Source organism: Psammomys obesus, unplaced genomic scaffold (genome assembly GCF_907164565.1).
Source record: "Psammomys obesus unplaced genomic scaffold, mPsaObe1.curated_primary_1811, whole genome shotgun sequence".
NCBI classification, from domain to species: Eukaryota; Metazoa; Chordata; class Mammalia; order Rodentia; family Muridae; genus Psammomys; species Psammomys obesus.
Genome location: NW_026590767.1, coordinates 451051 through 470350, shown reverse-complemented (window position 1 = coordinate 470350; position 19300 = coordinate 451051). Strand labels below are relative to the sequence as shown.

Below are 19300 nucleotides of genomic sequence, written 5' to 3'. Positions count from 1 at the left end.
ATGAATGCGAGGCCACCGAGCCACATCTCCAGCTCCGTCCTTTAACACTGAGTTAACTTTGTGTTTTAACTCTCTACCTGGTAATTCCAGAGTCTGTTATCTCAGAGTTTGTTTGTATTGATTTTAAAATCTGATAATAGGTCAGATTTTTCTGCTTTCTCACTTAACTACTGTTTTGTTATCTGCTGAAGAAACCACATTGTAGTAAGGAATTGAGTTTCCTGTCTTGAGAAGGGTTGAGTTTGGGTTTGGCAGGATCACGTCGATCTTGTCAGGGAGTAGTTTGGATATTTATCAAGATTAAATAGTCACTCCTGTTCCCCAGGCATAACCCCTAAATAACAAGATGGGCTGCAGCCAGCTCTTCAATGCCTGGGATGTTCTTCCAGGTCCATGTGATGCTTGCGTGCATAGTCTTCACTTAGCCCCACTGCTAGACCTGAGGGAGTGACAAAACTTGAGTTGTAATCTATGGCTTGGTAATCAGCTAGAGATAAAATCTTGGGGCTCTTCTGTCTACAGCTGGTTCCTTTTAGATGTTCTTTTGCAAATTGCTGCTGCTTCTATAACCCTGACTTATAGGCTTTGTTTTTTCCATCCGGTAAGAGATAAGCCTCGACTCATATTTGCTACAGTTTAGAGGGTCTTCCTGCATCCAGAAGGATGTGGAGTTTTTTTCCAAGGATCATAACCTAATCATCACTGCTGTTCGTTACAGTTGCTTCATTTGTGTTGTCCAGTTTTGTTGCTGTAGGAGTGGCCCCCATAGTCTGGTGTTTGAATGCTTGGCCCATAGGGAGTGGCACTCTTAGGAGTGTGGCCTTGTTGGAGTAGGTGTGTCACTGTGGGAGTTGCTTTGAGGTTTCATACGCTCAATCTATGCCCAGTGTTATTTTCAGTCTTCTGCTGCCTGTGGATAAAGATGTAGAACTCTTGGCTCCTCCAGCACCATGTCTGCCTGCACACTGCCATGCTTCCCACTGTGAGAAGTCCATGATCATAATGGACTGAACCTCTGAAACTGTAAGCCAGCCTCAATTTTGTTTTCCTTTACATGAGTTGCTTTCGTCATGGTGTCTCTTCACATCAGTAAAATCCTAAGTAATACAATAACCAAAACTGGAAATCTAGCCTTCTTTCAAAAATATTGTTAGAGACAGAGACGACTCAGCTATTAAGAACACTGGCTGCCTTGCATAGGACCTGGGTTTGGTTACCAGTATCCAAGTAGCTGTTCAGAATGGTCTGCAATTCCAGGAAATCCAACACACTTTTCTGACCTCCAAGGGCAATAGCATGCATGTGGTGCACAAACATACTTGTAGGCAAAACATTCATAAACGTAAAATAAAACAAATAAATCTTAAAATACTTATTTTTAACTGAATTGTCAGATTGATGGTGTTTATGACCATGTAATTATCCTAATTGAGGATAATCTAGTTTGGGGTGATTTTCTTCTTAACCTTTTATTTAACGCCTATGTCAGTGCAAACCAAGCTCGAGTCAGTCCCTCAACTTCCTATACTCCCAGTCGGCACAAGAGGAGTTATGAAGATGATGAAGATATGGATTTACAGCCCAGTAAACAGAAAGACCAACATGCCGGTGCCCGGCAGGCAGGTAATGGGCACCCTCAGCTTCCTCCTGGTGTCTAGATTTGTCCTCAGGATTGTTGTAGATTTGGAAACTGGTATGGTATGAAAACCTCATTTCATGTTCATCATAAATGGACAGTGTTGGTTGGGGTGAAGCTTAGAAGTAGAGCTTTGGCCCTGAAGGTGTGAGGCTCTAGTTCATACCCAGCAACGGGGACGGCCATGCTGTAGACACTTTTGAGCATCTTTGCAAAGTTGCTTTGATGGTTCCCTTTAGTCTTTGACTGGAAAAAGATCTTTTTCGTCTTCATAGTTGATAATTGTTGTCTTACTTTTATTATTATTTTTTTTTGTTTTATTTTGTTTGGTATTTCGAGACAGCGTTTCTCTGTGTAGTCCTGGCTGTCTGGACTCAATTTGTAGAGCAGACTGGCCTTGAACTCAGAGATCTGACTCCTCCAGCCTCCTGAGTGCTAGGATTAAAGGCATGCGCCACCATGCCTATTCATTGTCCTGGCTCTTGAACAATAGGAAAGCATATCGGATTTTACCCTAAAAATGACTTATCTGAAAACATCCTTTTTCTTTCGGAATTGTGGTATTTTTGTTGAATTCTCTAAGACCAGGAATATCAAAGAAAAAAATGCAAAATGACAGGTGAGCTTGTATTTCATTTGTTGAGTACAGCTAATGTTTTTTTCAAGATAGGATTTCTCTGTGTAGCCCTGGCTATTCTAGAACTCGTTTTGTAGTCCAAGTCTAGCTTCAAACTCAGAGATCTACTGCAAGCCTCTGCTTCCCAAGTGCTGGGGCTATAGGGGTGCGTCAGGTTGATTGGATGTGGTTTTTGTAGTCCTAGATAAAGGGTGCAACTACACATGTCAGTGGGGGTAAGTAAGGAAAGCTATTTACAGATTGTTGTTAGGGATTGTGCTGGTAAATCAGTGGTTGTAGGTTCTGCGTCAGTAACCTTGTCTTCACCAGCACTGAGCAATTAGCTGGGTTTCCAGAACCAGATGCAATCTCCTCCTTATTGAGTGGCCTTAGGTCCAGTATAGAGCTGTTAGTTACCGCTCAGGTGTGTGTGCCACCATGGCATTCTTAGGGTTATTGTATTAGGGTTCTTCCATAGTGTCATAGCTCAGTAAGATGAAATTAACTTTTAAAAGTACTTACATGAGTTGGGCATCATGACTTAACATCTGAAATCCTAATTCCAAGCAGATTAAGACAGCAGGGTGACTTAGAGTTCAGTGCCAGCCTGTACTACAGAGTGAGACCCTGTCTTAAAAAGCAATAATAAAATAAAAAGAAACAAAATACTTTTATTACGTGTGATAGAGTAGTTTGTTGCCATTTCATAATAAGAAAGGAATTAAATACTTTTAGGTGTTCTGGTATAAGTCAAACAGTATTATTGAAACTGGACATTGGCCTTTTCAAACTCACAAACATGATTTATGTCAAACTTGAAAAGCACTTTTGGAATGTTCTTTTCTTTGGGCTTTGAAGTGACTGCATGCACTGCTGTTTGAGTTTAGGGGGCCTCGGTGGCCTTCACTGGTGCGGAGAGCCAAAACGCTTAGAAACTGAAGCTTCCACTGGGCAGCAGCTGAACTCCTTGAACCTCTCTTCCCCATTCGATCTGAACTTCCCTCTGCCAGGAGAGAAGGGCCCTGCCTGCCTCGTTAAGGTACGGCCTTTCCTAGCTCTATCCACAAATGTTACTATCTCAGAAATGAGGCATTAGAAAAGCCTCAGCTTGTGCCACTATAACAAATCATTCCAGATTTAAACATTTACAACAATAAAAGTTCTTTTTACAGGTAGGGCATATGTCTGCTATGAGAACTGGATAAATCGGTGTCTGGAGGCTCTAGACTTGGAGGAAGACAGGATGTAGTTGATTTGGTCTTTTTCCTCATCCAGCCTTTCGAGGATGCCTTGGCTGTGGCTTCTCCATGTTTAGACAGCAGTGCTGCATCTTTCTGATCATATTTTTTTATAGTCATATTTCCACAGAAAAGGTTCTCTCTTTGACACTGAAACCCACTTAGATGATCCAGGGTATTACCATCTCGGGGTCTTTATGCACACTTGCAAGTTACTTTGCATGTGAGATAACATACTTAGCATTCCAGTGGTTGGACTGTAAGCATCTTTGGGTCCCCCTTATTTTGGTTACCACAACATTCTTAAAGAATTGCCCAGTATGGAGCCTAGTGTGATGGTATATTCCTGTAATACAAGTGCTTAGGGAATAGAGGCAGAAGGGTAGAGAATTCAAATCCAGGCTGAGCTATATAGTGAGACCCCATGTCTTTATTGGGGTTACTATTGCTGTGATGAAACATCATGACCAAAAGCAAGTTAGGAAGGAAAGTGTTTATTAGGCTGACACATCCACATTAGTTCATCATCAAAGGAAGATGGGATAGGAATTTAAGTGAGGCAGGAGCTGATGGGGAAGGGTGCTGCTTACTAGCTTGCTCCTCATGGCTTGCTCAGCCTCCTTTTGTGTAGAACCTAGGACCACCAGCCCAGGGGATGGCCCAACCCACAATAGGCTGGACCCCCTCACATCAATCACTTAATAAGAAAATGTTCTACACACTTGCCTACAGCCCAGTCTTGAGAAAGTTTTCCAATTGAGGCATCCATTTCACTAAAGACTCTAGCTTGTGTCAAGTTGACATAAAACTAACAAGCACACCCTGTTTCACAAAAAAGCCAAAAGGGGAAAAGTTATATTCAGAAGTGGAACAACTTTTAAATTCATATCTCCTTCCTTCCTATATCATTTCTAACTTCATAATATTTTATTTCTGCTATTTTACCTTTCTTTTCAAACCCCAACTCTCACTTGTATTTAAAATAAAATATTGAGTGTGCTACTACATGCCCGTAATCCCACCATTCTAGAGGCTGAAATAGGAAGATCAAGAATTCAAGGCTAGCCTGAGCTAAAATAGTGTGATCCTGATGCAAAATAATAAATTAAACTGATTGTAGTTTCTTGTATCAGTAATCCCAGTACTTTGGAGGCAGAAGCCTGAGGTTCGTTTTGAGTCCAAGGTCAATGTGGGCCACAGCAAGTGTCAGTCCAGCCAGATAGGCTCTGTAGACCTGTAGCTGACTCTGGTTTAGCTTTAGACTCACCACCAGCCTTCATGGGCATGTGATTCACATGCTTGCTGATTTAGCTTTCTGACGGGCAAGGACCTGGCTGTTCTTGGTTATGACATTCGGGGTTAACCTGATTTCTGTGTTGTCTTAGGTCTATGAAGATTGGGATTGCTTCAAAGTCAATGATGTTCTTGAGTTATACGGTGTGCTATCTGTGGATCCTGTCCTGAGCATCCTGAGTAACGAAGAAAGGTGAGCCTGTCTGCTAGGTTTGTCTTTATTTTTCACTGGATATACTTCTAGAAAAGTGGCGGAGAGTTATAAGGAACTTCTTTCCTGTCCTCAGATTTACCAGTTCCTACTGCCCATGCCCCACGCGCTTGTCATTGCTGCTGTTTGTGTATACCACCACTCTATCCCTACAACCCTTGGTTATGAAAATGTGTCTTGGTGCTGGAGAGATGGCTCAAAGGTTAAGAGGACCGGCTGCTCTTCCAGAGGTCCTCAGTTCAAGTCCCAGCAACCACACGGTGGCCCAAAGACCATCTCTAATGAGATCTGGTGCCCTCTTCTGACATGCAGATGTACATGTATAAATAATAAATAAATAAATCTTTAAAAAAAGAAAATGTGTCTTGCTAAATAAGCCAGTCTGCATCAGTTTTCCTAGTGCTGTGCCACTGGTGCCTGAGAGTCAGTTGATCAGATGGCTAAGGTGGTGTCTCCTTCCTGTTGTTAGTGTTTTCCACCTTGTCATTAATAATTTGGAAGATACTTTTATGTGAATGTCTGGCATCTCAGCTTTGGTTGATTTGTGTTGTGTCTCTCAAAGGCTTTTCATCAACTTTGTCTCTGTGGCAGTAACCATTTTCTTTGTTTTTGAGACATGGTTTCTCGGTGCAGACTTGGGTGTCCTGGACTCAATTTGTAGACCAGGCTGGCCTTGAACTCACAGAGATCCACCTCCCTCTGCCTCCCTGAGTGCTGGGATTACAGGCATGTTCCACCACACCTGGCTACATTTTCTACTGTGTCCCTTTTACAGTTGTTATTCAAGTAATTTCCTTATGTCAGTATGGACCAATGGAGTCTCATTTTAGTCAATAGCAGTATGTCATTGAGACTCAGATTTTCCCTCAGCTAGTAGGAGCCACAATGAGCAAATTGTAGGTCCTTAAGATGATCTCACCATTTTTAGTATTTATTTTCTGTCACATTGAACAACTTGGATTTTGTATGTACCAGCTTATTATTGTCTAGTTTTTTTCAAGGAGCACATTTTCTGCTGGTGAGGAGTTTTATTTAAGTCAAGAGTAAATACTAAGCCCAGTGCAGTGGCCTGTAATCCCAGCACTCAGGGAAGCAGAAGCAGGCAGATCTCTGTGAGTTCAAGGCCGGCCTGGTGTACAAAGCAAGTCCAGGACAGCCAAGGCTACACAGAGAAACCGTGTCTTGAAAAACTAAAAAAATAAAAAGAGTAAATACCAATACTGGATTGGTTCATTTTTGGATCCTAGTGATGGACAGAGAAGACTGTTAGCTCTCTGTCCTTATAACGGTCAGTGTATGGCTCACAGTTGAGGAGTTTCTATAACATGCACTGGGCCCCTTTGCCCCATATGCAGGTAGAGTATCGTGGGAAGCGTGGCCAAGAAGGATTTGAAAGACAGAGAAGAAAATCCCAGTTCAGTAATCCCCCATGAACGCGCTCCTCCACTTCTACTCCTCTCTGCTTCTTCAAAATTGTGTCATCTCCTGCACATGATCCCATTGGTCAGTTAGTTGTTGACCCTAAAGCCTGTCCTGTGGGGTCCTGTGCAGAAAGTCTTTTCCTGAGCCTGTAAGTTCAACAGTGTCTTGATTTCATTTGGAGTTGTTTTGTGCAGGATAACAGATAATGATCCTTCCGTCTCCCCTGTATCCCCATATTAAAATTTGAAAACTTATTTCTATAATTTTTTATGAAAAACTGAATTTTCTGTGCCTAGCCGTACACACACATAATCTCAGCTCTTGAAAGACTGAGACAGAGATCTAGATTAGTCTGGGCTGCATAATGTAGCAAGACAGTGTCTAAAAGAGATGGCCTCATTCAGCACAGGCTCTCATTATACTCGGCTCCCTTCTGTAGTTGTACACCATTGTCCTCGGAATGTTGTGCTCTGCTCTGCAGTGTACACAGACGGGACTTAGAGAGTTGGAGAACACCGCACTACAGAGGAGCCTCGACATCACAACTTCAGTCTTTCTTATGGGCTTGTTTTCGTTTTTTTGTCTTTTTGTGCGTACCAGGCTGGCCTTGTGTCAGTTCTCCTGCCTCTGCCTGCCAGGATTACAGGTATACACCAGCATGCAGTGCTCCTTGGTTTCAGACTGCTGCCCTCCATAGTGGCCAGGATGCCCCTTCTGTCCATTTTGATTCTGGTGTTCATTCCATGTAAGTTTATTGTGTGGTTACATTTCACTTCTCAGGGCTAGAGAGATGGCTCAGAGGTTAAGAACACTGGCTGCTCTTCCAAAGGTCCTGAGTTCTATTCCCAGCAACCACATGGTGATTCATAACCATCTATAGTGGTATCTTCTTCTGACATTTCACTTCTCAGCTTTTTTTTGCATCCCTACAGAACTAGAAGGACTATGCACCCCCAAACTGCCCAGGAATACCTTGGTGTGTTCCCATCCCTGCTTTTTTGGTCCCACTCTGCTGGGAACCAGCTTTCTAGTGTCTGGCTGTCCCTCCTATATTTATCCTTTGGGAAGACATAGAGCCACATGTATATCTCATCACCGCTCTCTTTCTGTGATAGCTTGGTAGAGTTGTGTGTTTCTATACTCTCTCACCTAACAAGTTGTAGGCCCTAGCTATTGTTCCATCTTTCCTTTTGCCGAAGGGAAGACCGACAGCAGTACATCTCAGGCAGACTTGCTGGGTGCCATGTGGTTTTCTCCACAGCAAGAACTTAATGGTTTTCATACTTTAAAATATTGGAAAAAGCCGGACGTGGAGTGACGAGCCTTAAATCTCAGATCTCTGGGGGTCACAGCCAGGCAGACCTCTGTGAGTTCAAGGCCAGTCTGGTTCTACATATTGAGTTCCGGGACGGTCAGGACTACATAGTGAGACCCTGTCTGAAGAAAAAAAAAAAAAAGGAAAGAAAAATGAAATAAAGAACACCAGCAACACAAAAATGTTGGCAAATGATTTTTCTTGTTTTCGAGACAGGGTCTCACTATGTAGCCATGGCTGGCCTAGAATTTGTTCTGTAGACAAGTCTGGCCTAGAACTCACAGGAATCCTCCTGCTTCTAACTCCTGGGTGCTAGGATTTTAAAGTTGTGCACTGCCACACTCAACAAGTTTCTTTGTAAATTACTTGATTACTGAGGCCCCTTGGTTCAGAGGGAAAGAACACAGATGGGAGCAGACTTTGGAGTAGATTTGTGAACTTGTGAGATCTGACAGAGTTTGTATGTATAGTGTTGGCCATTGGGCAGAGTGTAGTTGAAGACTTTACACATTTCAGTCATTTGTTCAGTGACTTCAGAGTATCATGTTTGAACTGATCAGCCAACCTGAATGTTCACACTGCTTTTATCGCTTGCTCACACTTTCAAGAGAGGTGGAGCATCATATAAGAATAAATTTTAGCAAAGACCATTAGCAAGATAGAGGCGAATGGTTGTCTGCACTAAACGATAAATACACATGGCTTTGGAGAAAAGGATCTCAGTATTGTGATGTGCTAAAGAAGGATCACCTGCTTTGAAATGGCCTTGGGAATGACATCCTTTGTCATGTACAGAGCACTTTTAACTCACTAAGTTAAACAGTGGTCTTGGGCAGTAGAATAAACCCAGTGTACTGGCAGTTTTGAGTGATAAAAAACATTTTAGACTGAGGGACCACATTTGGCCACCGGGGGATGGAGAATCCCTTGAGTAGGGATTGACATCTCTAAACCCGCATATTCTTTCCACAGGGATGCCTCTGCACTGCTGGACCCCATGGAGTGCACAGAGATGGCAGAAGAGCAAAGGGTGCACAGTCCTCCAACCTCGCTAGTGCCGAGAATTCATGTGATTTTAGCCCATAAGCTGCAGCACACCAACCCATTGTTACCCACTTGCCTTAACAAGGAGGAGAGCAGGACCTGTCAGTGTAAGTGTTGGAACCTGGGAGTGGTAACTTCACCTCTGTGTGGGCCGTAGTCCCCGCCAGCAGAGTGAGTTTGCTAGTAATAATGTCTGTGGCTTTGCCCATTTCCTCTTCCGTTAATTCTTGTCATTGAGATGAGAACTAAACAGCAATGAAGGGTATAAATTGTTTTTGTCCTAATATGACATCACCTTTTAATTAAATATTTATTTATGGGGTAAGGTAGGACATGGATGTGTCAGGGCACACATGTGATATAAGAGAAAACTTAAAGGGGTCACCTCTCCTTCCACCGTGTGGATTCTGGTAGCAAACTTATGTCTGAGCCGTCTTGCCCCACCCTAATATTGACATCATTTGTAAGCCGCCATTAAAAGTTCTCACTCATTGCCTCCAGAATTGTAGCATCCCTTCCTGTTCTTGCACGAGGTGCTGCTGCAGAGCTGCTGTATACATGTTTTCATTTGCCCTTCCTTCCTTCCTCTTGCAGTTGTGTCCAATTTCATGTCTGAGTTGTCTCCAGTCAGAGCCGAGCTGCTTGGATTCCTCACCCACGCGCTCTTGGGAGATAGTTTGGCTGCTGAATACCTTATATTGCATCTCATCTCTACAGTGTAAGCGCTGTGCTCTTCCTGGGAACTGAAGTGTGGGGAAGAGGAAGGGAGCAGCTGCGATGTATGTTTTACTGTATCAGCTTCATCTTCAGGTGGAATTTTTACAAATGTTGCACCAAATACAGATTCCTTTTTTTTTTTTTTTTTTTTTTTTTGGCTTTTCTTAATGTCACTTAAAGTATTTTGATTACATCCTGTTAGTAAACGTTAGAGCCAGGATCAGACAGAGGACATGACTGATGAGGAAAATTAGCGATTTCATTTTTTCTGCATTTTTTAAAAATATTTTTTGTAGATTAAGCCAAGTCTTCTTGTGCATTCAAGTCATGTGTTTATCACCAGGTCTCCTCCCACACCCCTGCGTGCGTGCGCGCGCACGCACGCCTCTCCGGGCTCTGCTTGTCAAAGCAGTGATGCCTCTTTGTGTACAGTTACTTTGTACATTGACTTTAGTGTCTCAGCCCCTTTTTGGTTTGTTTTTTGTTTTTGTTTCTCTGTGTAGCTCTGGCTGTCCTCGAACTCACAGAGCTCCACCTGCCCCTGCCTCCCTAGTGCAGGGATCACAGGTATGCGCCACCACTGCCCGAACAGTGCCTAAGCCTTTGACTCCACCGTATTGGGTTGTTTGGGTTGGTTTGGCTTAGGTTTTGTTTTTGTTTTGAGCTTGGTTTTCATTGTTGTTTTAGGTGTTTGTTTGTTTGTTTGTTTGTTTGTTGAGACAGGATTTCTCTGTGTAGCCCTGGCTATGCCAGCACTTAACTCTGTAGACCAGGCTGTTTTCCAACTCAGAGATCCACCTGCTTCTGCCCCTTGAGTGCTAGGCCACCGCTGCCTGGCAGTTCTTGTTTGTTTTTGTTTTGTGTTTTTATGTTTTTTTCTTGTAAAAGTAATATGTCTTAAAAACAGGAAGAAAATTATGTGTCACACATGAGAGACAATCCTTCCTGTTTAATATTTGGCATGTGTTAATGTCCATGTGTTGGATTTAATAATATGGGCCCATCAGTTGTGGTTGAAGCACAGTTCTTCTTACCTTAACGTTTTACATTTAATGTTCAGTTAGCTCCACTTTCCCATCAGAATACTTTTTTTTTTTTAAATAGGGTGTCACTGTGCAGTCCTGGCCTGGAACTCATAGAGATCCCTTGGCTTCTGTTTTCCGAGTGCTGGTTTAAGGGTATGCCGCCGCACTCTGCCCTCTTCACAAGCTTTCTGATGACTCTACATTATTTTATGATAAACTTGTGCCATACTAACCATTTCCCAAAATGTTAGGGTTTTGTACTTTTTAAAAAAATAAATACAGCAATCATCTTTCCATTGTAAATCTTTCTCCTGGTGGCATCTAAGATAGTATGTAATGCTTGGGCTCACGTCAGAGTTCTGTCATTGCTTGTCTGGACATCTCTAATGGAAAAGCAGAAATTCTGGAAGTCTGAAGTGCCTGAGCCACAGACATGCTTAAGTCAAACTGAAAAGAGGAGTCACCAGCTCATAGCAGGCATGCCTAGCCAGTGAGGTCTGCAAATGTTCTGCAGTATGAAGCACTTTGTATTTTGGATGAGGGGTACTTACCTGTACTTCAGAATGGCTTTTATTTAGCCGCTGTTGTTTTGATAGATGAAATGGCCAATGTTCTGCCAAAAAAAAATTTTTTAATTTATTTTTATTTTATATGTATGGCTGTTTTGCCTGCATATCTGTGTATGCAGTGCCTTTGGAAACCAGAAGACAGTATTTTATTCTCCCTGGAAGTGGCTTTTCAGATAGCTGTGAGCTATCCTGTGGGTCTGGGAACTGAACCCTGCGCCCTTTGGAAGAGCAGCCAGTGTTCTAACCACTGAGCTGCCTCTTCCTGTTTCTGATTGTGACTCTGTCTTACTTTTGGTTTTGTTTTTTTCTCTACCCTTTTCTAGATATACAAGAAGAGATGTTCTTCCACTAGGAAAATTCACAGTTAACTTGAGTGGTTGCCCACAGAACAGTACCTTCACTGAGCACCTGTATCGAATCATTCAACACCTCGTTCCAGCGGTAAGATAGTATTAGGAAGTCTTAGGAGCACAACAAAATTTAATTATTTTCCACTCCCTCAGATACTAACTTTGTGTTCCTGGTGGATCTCATTTACAAGGGACAAGGCCTAGCCAATTGACATAATTTTAAATGTGCTTTCAGCATTCACACTGATGGACTCAGTACAAACTTGTAAATCTGAAAATAATACAAAGTCAGTGACTCCCTTACAAGTAAGGTCTTAAGTTTCAGATCGATCCACTGTGTGCATATTAAACCTGAAGTGTAAATAAGCTCTAAATTACATGAGGCCAGTCCTCTCAACTAAGGTAATTAAATGGCCTTTCTCCACGCCCCAGTGCTAGCTGCTGTTTGGAAGCATCTGAATGCACCATTTGTGTGTCAGGATCTTGGGGACAAGGGAATTGCTCTGATGAATTATGTAACTAAAAATGCTGCTGGCCATTTCATGGGGACTTAAAAAGTGGAGGCAGATCCTTCTCTGAACAACCTGTCGTGTCTGCACTTTAGGCCCAGCAGAAGCAGCAGAGTCCTGAGGACTCAGGGCCGCTTGTTCAATGGGGTATACTTTCACTAATTTTTGACATTAGTATTAAAACTGAAGACGTGTTGAATAATTCATTAGAAAACAGTGTTAAAGCTGACACTGTTGCACATTTCGCCAAGCTCTTGAATGTTTAAATTATTAGGACCCCTAGGTTTTCTGGTCTGTTTTTTACATTTGTACTTGTTTCGATCTGGTGTGTTTCTTACCTGAGGTGTAGATGCCTATTGGTGGAGTTTGCACATATTCTATAGTAAAACTTGTTCTGTCTTGAAACACGTGACTTCATTCATAGACCCTGTGGTAGTCTTAGCAGTTCCTGAAATAGCTTCTCTGTCCTCATGGAGGTACAAGACCAAGAAAGTAATTGCTGGTGTGTTCTTTAAAAATTGACAGCGGAACAGTGAAACCCTGGAAATGGGGTAGGAGGCAGTGGCCACACACTCATCTGTGTAGTGAGGTCTGAGACTCATAAACAGTCTGGAGTGGACCTGGTGACTGCCTGCGGCCATGTCTTCCTATAGAAAGGACGGGCAAAAGTCAGTAAGGAGCAGCATGGTGCAAAAGGGATGCCAGCAGAGGCTGGTGTAGTACCAGCAAGCAGACACAAGGTGGCACCAGAGACCATCTAGAGAGATCTCAGCTGTGGGTCATGGGAGGGTGACTGGAGGACAGGGCTTGGAGGTGACAGTGTGGAAGGTGCCTTTTTTTCTGATCACTTTTCCTTGTTTTGCTTTTCACTGACCCTGTCTCCTGTGTCATCACTTTTAGCTCACTGGGACCAGCCCTGTCAGTAATAAAGCATTCAGCTTTTACTACTTGTTTTATGTGTCTGCCTATGGTTCCGTGGCAGAGTCAGGTTCATCCCCAGCGCATGGCCACTTGTTTTTAAGGTTTTAAAATTTTACATATGTGAGCATCTGGCTTTCATATATGTCCATGCAATACACACATGCCTGGTACCTATGACAGTCAAAACAAGGGCATTGGGTTCCCTGGAACTGGAATTACGGATACGTGGGTGCTGGGAATAGAACCCATGTCCTACGCCAGAACAGGTATTCTTAACAGCTGAATCTCTGCTGCCAGTCACCTTTTTTTTGACAAGCCCTTCTTCTGGGATTTCATTTGTATCTGTAAACATTCCTACCCTCCTTTCTAAGAATAATTGAGCCGAAATACAAAATTAATCTAAATCTCAGCTGTCTCTTCCTTCCTCCTCCGCAGACTTTCAGAAGGCTGAAACATGCATGAGTATAGGGCATCTAGAGCAGACAGAAGGGAGTTGCGTTTGTTGGGGGCTGGAGGCAGGTGAGGCGTCCCTGCTCTGGTTTGGAGTGTTGGTAATGAGGTCTGCAGTGCCATGCTGTGCTCTGTGATTAGAATAGGGTTTTAATGCACAGGGCCTTTATTCTGGCCTCCATGAGTAGGACCAGCAGTCCTAGTATTGTACAGCTCTTGTCCCTTAATGAAGTTCAGCTTCTGGGTATCTGGTGTTTGGAGTGCAGCTGTCTACTCTTTTGTATCTCTCTTGGCCTTATCTCTCCAGCATGCACCATGCCCAGCTATTTAATGCTGGGGACCAAGCGGCCATAGGAGGCATGGATTGTAATGTGGCCACAGGAAGTTTCTAAGAGTTGAAGACCCATTTTGTCTCTTTAGAAATGTTATTACTCTATGTGAAACACAAGTGTTTTGACTCCAGGTGTGTGTGTGTGTGTGTGTGTGTGTACTTTTTTTTTTTTTTTTAATAGAGAAGCTTGGATCCTGGCTCATTACAATTTCTGTCTCAGTCTTTTCGTCTACAGATGACGATAGAAAACATGAACCAGTTGAAATTCATTCCCCACAAAGACTATACAGCTAATCGATTGGTCAGCGGCCTCCTCCAGCTGCCCAACAACACTTCTCTGGTCATAGATGAGACTCTTCTAGAGCAAGGGCAGCTGGACACTCCAGGTACGTGTGCAAATTATTCCTGTCCTCTTCCAGCTTGGCTCCATTTATGCATTTGACTGAAGTATGTACCACAAACTATGTGCACCAGTTGTTTTGTTGTGACATTCTATTGATTGCCTGTTAGCTCAAGAAAGGATAGAAAAGATCTAATGTAACATTTTGTACAACCCATGGAAACTTTCTGGACAGTTTCTACCGTTTCTGGGGAAAAAATAGATCGTAGTGGTTGAACTAACAAATACCTCTGGAATTTGTTAAAAAATAACAAGAGCATGCTAGGTCATGTCCACATGAAAAGTAGATGAAAAAATGATAAAGACTGGGAATGTGTAAGGCACAGAGGGACATGACACTGGGAAAGGTTAGCCAGGATTGGTGGCACCCACCTGCAATCCTGTCACTTGGAAAGTAGAGGCAGGAGACACAGAAGTTCAAGGCCAGGCAGGCTTCACCAAACCCTGTCTCAAAAATATATAAATTGGGAAAATTCAACAGCCTTACTTTTATGGTTTTCCCATCTTACCATCATAGCCATGACCTAGGAAGTAATGAACTTATCAGAGTCCCGATTGGGTAAGTTTGGGCTCTGAGAGAGTTCAGTTGGCCTAATACTGTTAGTGGAGCTTATTATCAAGTTAACATTTACTGACCTTCACTTTGTTAATTGCTGGCTCCCTATGTCCTTTAGTTAAGCAGCAGAAAGACCATGCTTGTGGTCAGCCAGGCTGATTAGCCTAGGCGATTAAAATCCCATCACTGCCAGTAATGGGCTTGCTCTTCCAGGTGTTCATAACATAGCTGCTCTGAGCAACCTAATAACCTGGCAGAAGGTGGATTATGACTTCAGTTACCACCAGATGGAGTTCCCGTGCAATATCAACGTCCTCATCACATCGGAGGGGAGATCGCTACTTCCGGTATGATGGCTCATGTGGAGGGAGGTTACGTTGCCCAGATTACTGCTGTCACCTTGTCCTTTCGTTATTGCCTGTGTGTGTAGGTGCATGCACGGGTGCACATGTTTGTCAAGGCCTGGGCTCACCTGTGGGAACCATATACCTCTTGTTTTGAGATGGGGTCTCTTACTGGCTTGGGACTAGCCAAGTAGGCTAGTCTGACTATCCTGCAAGCCCCAGGGATTCACTTGTTTCTGCCCCCTGGCACTGGGATGACAAGGGTACACCAACAAACCCATCATTTTTACATGGATTTAAAGATTTAGTGTAGTCTTCAAGATGCATGATATATATATAAAATACCTCATTATCCATCACTCAGGGGATAGATAGATCTCTGTGAGTTGGAGGTCAGCCTGTCTATAAAGCAAGAGACTGTGTCTTAAAAACAAACAAAAAATGTCCAAGTGGGTTACATAGTAATGGGAAGAGGGACTGCCTCCGACATAATCTGATTGGCCTGCTCTTTGATCACCTCCCCCTGAGGGGGGAGCAGCCTTACCAGGCCACAGTAGAGGACAATGCAGCCACTTTTGTTGAGAACTGATAAACTAAGACCAGAAAGGAGAGGAGAACCTCCCCTGTCAGTATACTTGGGGAGTGGCATGCATGCAGTAAGGGGAGGGAGGGTGGGATCGGGAGGGGAGGAGGGAGGGGCTTATGGGGGATACAAAATGAATAAAGTGTAATTAATAAAAAAATAAAAAAATTAAAAAAAAAACAACAAACAAAAAAACCAAAAATACGTTTTAAGTTTCTAAGCCATACATTTTCTTTTTTTAATGTTTTCTGTGTATGAGTGATTGTGTGCATATATGTACACTTGCCACTTGTGTGCCCTTGTGCTCCTGTACTGAGTTAAGGCTAGCTAATTTACAGAACAGGATCTTTCTTGAGTAAAACAGATTCACATTGCAATGCTTTCGTGTCTCTTACGATCCAGACAGATTGAGTACACCAAGAGTTTAAGAACTATCCCCCTCCTCAAATTGAGTGTTTTCTAATTCCCATCTAAGCTGAGAGCTGCCGTCTCTGAAATGTGGGCTATTGTAGGATCTTGGAAATCAGTTCATTTTCTCTTTCCAGGCAGACTGCCAGATTCACTTACAGCCACAGCTGACCCCACCCAACATAGAGGAGTACATGAACAGCCTTCTCTCTGCTGTGCTGCCGTCTGTGCTCAACAAGTTCCGCATCTACCTGACTCTGTTGAGATTCCTGGATTACAATATATCCGACGACATAACCAAGGTGCGCTTAGTCACAGCAAGAAATCTTGTTAAGTTTTGGGGTTCATGCAATGTGTCTTAACTGATGTTACCTGTAAGGCAAAGCTGGTGTTCGGCAACTCTTGTCTTCCTTATGGTCTTCTGTTTAGGAGAGATTTTGTTCTGTCTTTCTTTGACTTGGCCACCTCTTTTCTTTCTGCCTTTGAATTGCTTTGTTTTTGTTTGGTTGGCTTAGTTATTTTCAACACTGGGGATCAAACCAGGCCCTCTCTATGTCTACAGCAAGCACTCTTTCCCACATCTCCAGCCTTGTCAAGTTAGTTTTGGAGCCTTGTGATGGACCTTGCTCTGTTTAGGATTGACAGACTGTTTAACTACATGAATACATGAAAGTTTGCTCCTTTCCAGTCTATCCTTTGTCCCTCGTTCATGCAGTTATTTCACAGATTGTATTCTTGTAAGCTGCATATCCATTAATTATTACTCCGTGTAATTGTCTTGCAAACCAGAGGGGAAAGGCTTGAACAAGAAAATACAGTTGTTGCTTTTCTCAGTTGTCTGTAGCTTTACTCCGTAGCCTGGGCTGGCCTTCCATTTGGAGGGAATATGGGGCTGTAGGCAGACACACCATGCCTGGCTTTACACTGGCCAGCATTTCCCTGTGGCTGCCTTTACCAAGGCTTTCATTCCCACCTGAAGGACCCCTTAGTGTCGTTTGAGAGTGTGTCTCCTGTGATAACTTCAAGCTTTTCCTGGGATTGTCTTTTACCGTTCATTTTTGTTTTATGGTGCTGCCATTAACCCCCCTCCCTTTTTTGGAGGGACACACAGGGTCTCACTGTGTAGACCAGCTGCCTCTGCCTCCCAAGTGCTGGGATTCAAGCTCTTACCCCATGGCACAGTCTGTTCCCAGGTGTTCTGCTTTTGGAGTTCTGTCAGCAGTAGTTCCTCTTGAGGAACATACCTCCACGCCCCTGAGTAGATGCCAGTCTGCATTTCTACTGTCTGTCCTACTGTAGTTTGCTGTGCTTCTTGATAGGCACATTATTTTGACTAAGTCTTAAGCATCCTTCAAGTTTTAGGGCCATTGTTTTGTTGTTGTTTTCCTCAGTTCCTTCCTGCTGCTTTCTGCCTTCCATTGGCCCTCCTCATGCTTGTGTCAGTGCATTTGATGGTAGCTTCAGGTCTTTGAAGCTCTGCTCATTTTCCCTTGTTTTTTGTTTCATAGACTAAAAGCCTTTGGTCAACTGTTAAGAAGTTGGTTAATGATTTTTGTTCCTGCTCAAGTCTCCTCCACCTAGCAATTATTGATGTTAATTACCTTATGTTTTTATTTATACAATTTCCTATTTGCTTGTTTTTAAACATTTTTTTTATTCTTACTGATACTAATTGGTGAGGCACTGTTCACATCTTCTCATTTAGTTCTTTAGATAGTGGCCACTCCTTATCCAAGAGTGATGTATGCTTGAGAGCCCCAGTAGATATTTGTAACTACAGCTAGGAAATGGTCTTGCATGCACTATGTAACAGAAATATAATGGTGTGTATATATATAGATATATACACACATATATATCTATATATAAAACCCTTTCCAGCACCTAATTTATATCTCAAGCACAGCAAGATATTAATGGTAGCAAAGGTAGAAGAGTTTTAACAGGCTTCAAGTTAGATTAGTAAAGAAAGCCTTGGAGATCAGAGTAGATGTTCTCGGTGAATGGTACCTTGAAGGAATTCTAGCCCTGCCCATTCTTATGTTCCAGTGGCTGCCAGGCTCTTGGTTCTCAAGGATATCACCTGAGAGTAGGGGTCTAGAATGTGAAAACAAAACAAGTTGAAATTGAAATGTCATAGAACTCAACATTTTTTAATTTTTTGTTTTTCAAGATAGGGTTTCTCTGTGTAGTGTTGGCTGTCCTGGAACTTGCTCTGTAAACCAGGCTGGCCTCGAACTCACAGAGATCTGCCTGCCTCTGCATCCTGATGCTGGGATTAAAGGCGTGGGCCATCATGCCTGGCAGAACTCAACATTCTTACCAAGAGGCACTTGTATTCTTACATAAAAGATCCTCCAGTTACTGGTAGTTTCCAGTTTTGACAAAGCGGATCCCAACCATTGTTGGCGGCTCTCCTGACCCCAGGCAGGCCTGTGACTTCTGGTCCTTCTCCCTCGGCTTCCTCAGTGCCGAGGTTACAGTTGTGCACTGTCACCTGCCCTTTGCTGCACCAGCTGCTCTGGTGTCTCTTCCTGTTGGATGTTATCACAGTGTGCAGGATGCTGGCTTCTGTGCTTGTTTGGCATTCTCAAACAGGGCTAAGCCGTATGGAGAAAGTTCTCCATATTGCATTTTCTAGTAGGACTGAAGTTTTGCTTCTTCCTCTTTTTACCCGTCTTACCTCATTTGTCCTCATTTTTACTTCAGTCGAGAACCATGTTTCTTTTTCTTTACAAAAAATAAATAGTTTTGAAACGGGGCTTTGAAGGAATACTGTTACTCTTGATACAGGCGGTTGAAGACGATTTTGTGGAAATGCGTAAAAATGACCCTCAGAGTATCACAGCTGATGATCTCCACCAGTTGCTTGTGGTAGCTCGGTAAGTAGTGCTCATCCAAAAACTCATTTTCTCTATTGGCTGTGTGCAGTTCTCATTTACTCAGCAGGGTCTGAGGCAGACTTCTAAAAACCAAGGAACTTTTCCTTACTTTCAAAGACACCTACCTTGTAGGGTTGAGCAGATGGGCAGGGCTTTTGCCTGAGGACCGAAGTTCAGATCCCACTTCAATCTGGGAATGCATGGCCATGAGGAATCCTAGAGCAAACCGCTAGCTGAGTCATCCAGCCAGCCCTAACGTTCAACTGAGAGACCCTACCTCAGTGAATCAGGAAGAGAGTAGGAACTGAGGAAGATTCCTGATGTCAGCCTTGGTCCTCCACACAAACACAGACATACAAAAAGTTAAAAAAAAAAAAACCCACAACCTAATGAAACTACTTATTGAGGGCGTTTCTATTTAGCAGTGATCTCAGCAGTCGGGCAGGCCTGATCTCCAAGCCTCCCTCTAATTCTGGCTCT

At 43.1% G+C, this 19300-nt stretch overlaps 1 protein-coding gene across 1 annotated transcript in view; it reads left to right on the top strand.

Annotated features, from left to right (window-relative positions):
* The window catches only part of Mcmbp (minichromosome maintenance complex binding protein), a 44186-nt gene that overhangs the window by 22939 nt on the left and 1947 nt on the right, over positions 1-19300 (top strand). The window contains exons 6-15 of the mRNA XM_055608930.1: positions 1479-1623; positions 3140-3291; positions 4876-4976; positions 8704-8882; positions 9370-9493; positions 11410-11527; positions 13868-14033; positions 14817-14950; positions 16076-16240; positions 18732-18820. Of these exons, the coding sequence (XP_055464905.1) occupies positions 1479-1623; positions 3140-3291; positions 4876-4976; positions 8704-8882; positions 9370-9493; positions 11410-11527; positions 13868-14033; positions 14817-14950; positions 16076-16240; positions 18732-18820 (1373 nt within the window). The remainder of the gene's footprint in view (positions 1-1478; positions 1624-3139; positions 3292-4875; positions 4977-8703; positions 8883-9369; positions 9494-11409; positions 11528-13867; positions 14034-14816; positions 14951-16075; positions 16241-18731; positions 18821-19300) is intronic.